At 42.4% G+C, this 7650-nt stretch overlaps 1 protein-coding gene across 1 annotated transcript; it reads right to left on the bottom strand.

Moving 5' to 3' along the window:
- LOC112567328 lies at positions 1–2389 on the bottom strand. The gene is made up of 3 exons (XM_025243977.1): positions 1743–2389; positions 1490–1606; positions 1–835 (listed from the first exon to the last, which is right to left on the bottom strand). The coding sequence occupies exons 1-3, from the start codon at positions 2061–2063 to the stop codon at positions 311–313; spliced, it is 963 nt and encodes a 320-aa protein (XP_025099762.1). The 5' UTR covers positions 2064–2389; the 3' UTR covers positions 1–310.
- Between the last annotated feature and the right edge of the window lie 5261 nt (positions 2390–7650).

The raw sequence follows: 7650 nt of genomic DNA, 5'->3' as shown, positions 1-7650 counted from the left end.
TCAACACGAAAACGCGAATTTATTTTTAGAATCATTCATCTCATATCAGAATCATACTTGTAGGTGAGCACTACTTATTATCGCTACAACTGGTGTATGTCCATTCTAACACTCCGACTAACCCACCGACCGTACAATAATAGGGGGATGGGATGTCGGCAGAGGGAGTGAGAAGGAGAGCTGGAGGGAGTGGGAGAGACAAACACATCGCAGAAAAGGTTGTGTCTGATTGTGTCTAGCAATCTTTCTTCCTGACGAAAATCATGGTAAAAGAGACAGTCACCTCCCTTTCCTGTGATCTTTGAGTCTCCTAAGCCTCTCCAGCGTTTTCATTAACGAGTCTGACCTCCGACTGCGAAGCGCTGGTCGACTCTTTGTCATGTGTGGTTTCCACGGGGACATTGGGTGAGGAGGCTGGAACGTCGGACTGAGCTTCAGTGTGGACCTCAGGAACGGTTTCTGGAAACGTCGCTATAATAGGCTCAATGGACTTGGAGGTACCCTGGGCGGGGTCCTTCTCCTGTGACTTTTTGTCCTCCTCCTGTGACTTGTCCTTCTCCTGTGACTTGTCCTTCTCCTGTGACTCGTTGTCCTTCTCCTGTGACTCGTAGCCGACGCCCGTCTCGATGGACTGAGAGGACAACAAATCTTCGGGCTTTACGGCAATCTTGCGCAGTGAAAGGGCTCTTTGGCGGAGTCCCGACTCTATCTCGTAGCCGTCTACCATCAGGTTGACGATGAAGTCGAAGATCACCCGCCAGGCCCTCTCTATGGGCTCAGTGAATCGCTCGGTCACTTGACTCTCCCACACGAAACAATAGGCGTCGGGAAGCATCTGAGCAGAGGGAAGAGGACAGAAAACAAAGGAGGCAATACCAGCAACGACAGTACAATTACATTCTAAGAAAGAGAGTAGTTTTACAGTCTGGGTGCCTGTAGAACTATTTTTCAAGGAAGTCTCCACAGGTGGAGCCTGTGAGGACGCTTGTTATTAAAATGTATTCCCGGTTCTCCCAGTGGTTGTACGCTTGACAACGTGTAAAGTTATGCAGCTGTGATGTGTTCTTACCTTTAATTGTGGTGGCTGCATTTCTAGAACAAATTATTAATACAGAATTTCGGAAAATTTCTTGTCCTGTGTTCACATCTGTCATTCACCCGGTACAAAGTATTTTGCCCTCTATTACTGGCTAAGCCTCCATTTTGTGCATAAGTTTGGAGGTTTGATGGGTTACTTAATTCTACGTAAATATAATTATAAGTCAAAAGATGATAGAAATGTTTCTTTAAGAAAACAGACACCTGCAATAACAACAGGAATAATTTAATTCTAATTCGAACAGCTTCTTTATGCTGGTCTGAGCATCTGTCTATTTGTATATCAAAGGTTATCAGCTTCACAATCATTTTTATGCGTACAGAAAGTAAGATGTTTACAATAAATTAGTCTCATCATCTTTTTCATGAGCTTAGGAGATAAAGTGCTTACTTTGAAGTATTTAACCTCAAAATCGGGCACAGCCACATGTTTCCTGCCGAGGCGGAGAAAAAGGGGGACAATGGCTTCCTCCAGAAAGTCGATGTTCTCAATAACAGCCATCACAGCCTGTTGACCGATCATCAGTCAAAAATAAAACAATTAAAAAAAATAGATGACTAAAAAAGAGGAGGAGGAGTAGGAGGAGGAGGAGGATGAGAAGGAGGAGGAGGAGGAGGAGATAATAAAATAATTGTAAACTCACCTGTATGAAGCGACAAGAGTGAGTGTAAAAGCCCCTGTCCAGGATCATGTCCGACTCGGTCTTGTTGCGGAAGTTGAAGAGCATCTTGACATCGCTCTGCACATTTATCAGTCGCAACATGACGCTGGCGCCGTTGCCGGGGATGTCGATGTAGATCTTGGGCCAGGTCCTGGCGATGATGCTGCGCTGCGCGATGGTGAGGTTGCCCGGCCCACTGCCCGTGACCCCGCTGTTCGTCCTCCACAGCGATAACCGCGGCGCAGAGCGGGTCTCAATCTGAGTCTGGGAGGACCTCCTGAATAAATTCAAGAGCGCCCCCATGCGGGTGGAAGGTGGGTATGAGTGGGGTGGGGTGATCGGGTGGATTTGAGTGTTCTTTCTCGTCTGGAGCCCAGTTGTGTACAGACAGCAGGGAATGTGCGGAGGAGACAACCGTCAGACTGTAATGTCGCACGTCAGACTCTTTAAAGTTGACGACGTATATTCAAAACAAACAAATAGAAAACAAACTTTCAGGAGCGTATTTGTTGCCAACAAGGCGCGAAAGCACCAGATATAATGAAATCCGAAGCTTGCATCTGTCGCTGTTGTGTCGGCGCCATGTTTACCATCCATGGCGGCGTCTGCACGAGCTACGTCATAAATATGTTTTGACGTTATCTGCGACAATCAGTGTGACGCAATATTTAGTGTTACGTAACGAGTGTCGTCATAAGTCTGAAGAGAAAAAAAATTGTATAGGCATAGTGACATTTCTAACACGGACTTCTATAACTGGACTGCTGGCAGACGAGTTTTTTTTTTCTCTCCAGGTAACTACTAAAACGACAGCTTCCGGTTTAGCCACATTTAAGATTAACTACTAAAACGAGGCATGTTTGTACAAAGCTTCCGGTTTAGTCCCATTCTTTATTTAGGCTCGCCAAGACTAACAGCGGAGACCTTCTCAAGAGGCTAAGTTGGTCTTGGCAGACAGACAGCAGTCCACCTACACACGTCCACGCTCCCAAGGAGCATGCTCTCAGCAATTAAGACGGGAGTGTGAGATGGTGGAAGGAAAAGTGAGGTAGAAACACGAACACGTTGACCCGAGATAATTAAATCTTTGTCATGTCCGATTTTGCGGGATAGGCAACAGATCATTGAGCATTCCACGGAGGGCAACAACGACTTTTCATCCTTACCCATGCTGGCAAGCTGTGCAAAGCACCACCTGTACCTCCACTTGCCATCCTAACTGCCAGCAAACGAAACTGGAGTCGAAATGGGTGTTATTTCAACCTAGAGAAGGCAGAAGGGAGAGATGTGGTAAATGCCCGAATGAAGAGACACGCAAGATGTCAGGAGTCACTAGCAAATAACTCTTGTCACGGACCAGGTTACTGTGGGTGAGAGGAGGGCACTGGCAAGTAAGACGACTTAAAGGACAACACGAGCGCTCAGCAAAACTCTCTCGAAATACAGCATAAAGTATCAAAGAAAAACATATTCTGGTGGCATTTGCTCACGAAGAGACACAAGAAATATTATATTCATGTTTATCTCTTAATCACACATGGAGTTGAAAAAACAGGAAGTGGCTATAATTCTAAAAATAACATTGTCTGCATGAGCTAAATTCGAATAGACACGCACACACAGAGGTAGGGACATATTTAAAGACTGACACTCATGCACATATTCATGATAAAATTAAATGTAATTAGAGCACATTTTACACTTGTTATCGAACTATACTATCATACGTTGTCTTATAACCTGAACACTCTCTTTCTCTCTCTCTCTTGACAAAAGAAGCGAAAAAGATAAAGATCGATTTTCTATTTTTAACGGAAAAAAGTATCAATAAATATACTTACCTGTCGATTTATAGTCGACGTAAGGAACCTCCTGAGAAGAGTTTAGCAGATTAGCCGTGCTATTAGAAGCCAGAGCATAAATAAACCGAAAAAAACGTGGGCACTCGGTGAAGATCAAAAGACCGGGCAGACCGCGGGGTGACTTCTGTTACAGAGACCGATCACTCTGGCCACAAAAGGACACAATGCGATAAGATACTGTCAGAGATTGAGGTTATCTAAGACTTTCAGTATAATCATTGCTGTCTATCCGCTCTAAGTATTCCAAGCATGGATATTACTCTCGTGTTAACAGTCAGTAATGGTCTAATCTTCAAGAAATGTAGTCCGCCCGGTCACGATAGAGGTGACGACCTGGGAGACAGTGTCTTGTGGCCGGCTTGACCGAGATGGAACAGTTTGAATAATAAACATTGTCTTTGCTAAACATTTTAAACAAGAAAGATAAAATGTTAACAATCCGTGTTTAAACATGCATGTGTGTGTGTGAGCACGTGCGTGAGTGTCTAAGTTCAAAATACTTTTGTAATATACAGACTCACCAATGAGAAAACTGTATATTTTATTTTTGATACATAAAGACGAAATAAATCACGAAAAAATACTTTGTAATGAAGACAAAATAATACATAAAATAAAAGTTCAACAGAGGGGATTGGCACTGTCGAATTAAAACGCACACACAAACAAACACAAACACATAAACACACACACACACACACACAGAGTAATAACAGCTAAAGCTTAATCACATGATAAAAGATCTGAAAACATTTCAGTGTAAAACAAAAGATACTGTCTTAAAAGAGACCGTCTGGAATCAAGTGCATTTCAGAAAAATGTATGGAAGAAGACAGACAAAGAAAGAAGGGATAAAGGATAAGGGAGAGCGCTAGGGTAGAGAAACAAGAAAGAGAGAAAGATATGGCAGGAAAAGAGAGAGAGCACGAAGAGAAAGGAGAAAGATCGAAAACTGGAGAGAAAGAGAAAAATAGTAAAATGGATGAAAAAGAGAAAGAAACAGGAAGAGAGAAAGAAGAAAGGAATTATGGAAGGAAAAATAGTGAGAAAGAGGGAGAGAGAAAGTAAGAAAGAGAGAAAGATAGTGAGAGAAATGAAAAAAAAAAGAAAATAAAGTAAGAAACAGAAAGGGAAAAGAAGAGAGTAAAAAAGAAAAGGGGGAGAAGGCTGCGTGGATAGACTGATTTCGAACACGCAACGTCCAAACATCTGTGTTAAAGAAACATGTTTATAGCGGAGTCACAAATAAAGTCATGCATCATGTGTGTGTTTTAGTTATTTATTTTATTTATGTTTTCTGCGTTGCCTGAGATCCACCATAAAACATGAGTTTTGATGGCTAGTGGCTGGCTGTACAAGATATATGCCAGGAGTGCGAGGTTCTATCTCCCACACACTCTGCATCTTCACATTCTTCTTGCTCGCGTTGTTATTTTTTCACAAAAAAATAAATAGTTTTGACATCAAAGGACTAAAACACTTTACCAAAAAGTATACAACATTGACTAAACTCCTAAAACACCAGGACAGGACATTTGAAACACCGAGACTTACGAGTACCAATATGGCGGGTAGTCGGATTCAAGTAAAGCCAGTCAAGATCTATGTATTACTTTCGGATTGGTTTTATGGCAAGAAAGTAGAGAGAACTACATTGACCTCTTATGTTCCCAAGAGAGATCAGTCTGTCTGGCCGTTGTCCGGCGATTCTCTAATCCACACGATGGGTGGAAGAAAAAACACCAAACGTGAAATGGCGCAGCGCCACGTGTCACATCTGCGCCAGGAGGACAAGGAGGAGATCAGGGAGGGTTGTGAGAAAAGTGTGTTTGTGTCAGAGGCAAGGGGAAAAATATTACTGTCATTTTTATTCTTATATATTTTCCTGTCCACATCGTGCGTCGTGAAATGAGAATTCTTAGCTATTACCAGAGACCAGTCGGTTGTGACAGCTAACAAATGTAAATTATTTTTTCGGTTAGCTCTGAGTAGGTAAATAAATAAATAATAAATAAATAAATAAAATGCAGAAAATAATTATGTGGAGTTGTTTGTTCAACTCTCTCTGACGTTTTAAAGATATCAGCGCATCCACATTGGAATACCTGACCTAGAAGGCGCGCGCGCGCACACACACACACATAAGTAGGAATAAACGAAAGACGGAAAAAAAGAAACGAAACCGAGGAAGCTAGAGAAGAAAGCAAAAGAGATAAAAAAAATTCAACAGAGAGAAAGGTGAGGTGTTGGAGGGATAATAGCTGGCTCTACACAGAACCATTACCAAGACATCTCATGTATGGTCTTATAATGAAGCCTTTAGTTTATTAACCTTTTGTATCAGAATACAGACGCCCTTTTCTGCATCCATCTCGCAGATGTCACTATTAGGACCAAGAAAAGGACAGTTTTCATCAGACTTCTAAGACGTACTTAATCTTCTCTGGCACAAATGGTCCTCATTATGTCGTATTATAAGTCTGTCCTAGCCTCTCCTCTCCTTCATTAAGAAGCTTTGAACATTGTCAGGGCGATGCCTGCAAACACGGGGAGCAACTCCCCGAGAAATACTATGACCTCTTAATTGCGCTTTCTCGGGTTACTAAAAATAGATTGTGACGTCACGCAGCAGCGCATCATGGGATTGCTTTGCGGGCAAACACTGCACGTCGTTCTTTCTGTTTACGCTACGGCGACTGACAAAGAGCGAAATTTTTTTATATTAATCTCTGAAACAATGTTGAAAACTGGAGGAACCAAGCACTGCTGTTGGGGTTTATGTAAATCGGACTCCAGATATCCAGAGCGGTTACCGGAGGGGACGGTTTTTATTCCATTTTCAAAGCCTGGTAAGACCAGTGAAAAAATGACACATGCAGTGGGGAAGACAACAGAGCAAGTTCAAGACTGTGAAAGCAAAGGGCCGGCAGTTTTGATGTGGGCGATCTGATTTCCAAAATGTGGAGAAAATAACCAGGAGCACATATATCTGCTCTCTGCATTTTCGACGCTTACAGACGAGGAGACAAAAGCGACAGGGAGGTAACAGGAAGGCTCCAGTTCAACGTGGCGACCAGCCTGCACATTATCAAGGGGACAAATGAGAAGAAAACTGGTCCATCCAGGCGTTTTACCCCAAAAGAGGAACTGTTCATTACACTTCTGAGGCTGCGAAAAGGACTTTCACTGAAAATGATTGCCTACATGTTTGACACATCTGAATCGTTTGAGAGCAAATTTTTATCAGTTTATGTTCCTACACTTCAAGTCTATGAATGTCCCTATATTCCCAACAAAAGATATAGATAAAACATCTTTGCCAAGAGTGTTTAGACAGTTTAAAATGTCAGATACTCTGTAGACTGCACACAATTCTTTTGTCAGACACCCAGGATTATGGGCAGCAAGGCAATGTGTATTCCTCTTACAAGCACCACACCACCATGAAAGGACTGATTGCAGTCACCCCTAAAGGTGCTGCATGGTTTGTTGATATATTTGAGAAATGTGGCATTCTACAACACATTAAACAAGGAGATGTTTTGCTTGTGGACAAAGGGTTTAAAGTGTAGGATTTGCTTTTGTCAAGACAGGCTACTATAAAAATCCCTGCATTTCTAAGTCAGCAAGCCTTCTTCTGTCACGCCACAGGAAATGAGGTCTTGGCCTCGTTTCAAGACTTAGATACAACATGTGATGTTTAAAGGCTTGCAAGTTTAAATAGAAACCGAGATGCTTGCTCTGATACATAAAATCAGAGCTTTATTGTGACTTAAACTCAGAAAACAGCTTTGCTCTCGTGCCAGCCTTCAACCGCTACCATGTCCTCCAACAAATTTTCTTGAATCGAGGAGGAAGCCTCATCCAGTTTGTCTCCGTACCATATCAGGTGACCCTACAGTCATCCTACTTTGGCTTCTGAAGTCGACAGTACGTTCCTGGATAATCTGATTGAAAAAAGAAGAGCATCGCCACAGTAGACGGAGAATAATGCAGTAATTGCCTGGCAAGCCAGACATCTAGAACAA

The sequence above is a fragment of the Pomacea canaliculata genome, linkage group LG6, assembly GCF_003073045.1.
Source record: "Pomacea canaliculata isolate SZHN2017 linkage group LG6, ASM307304v1, whole genome shotgun sequence".
Lineage (NCBI taxonomy): Eukaryota > Metazoa > Mollusca > Gastropoda > Architaenioglossa > Ampullariidae > Pomacea > Pomacea canaliculata.
This window is presented reverse-complemented; position numbering and strand designations above follow the sequence as displayed.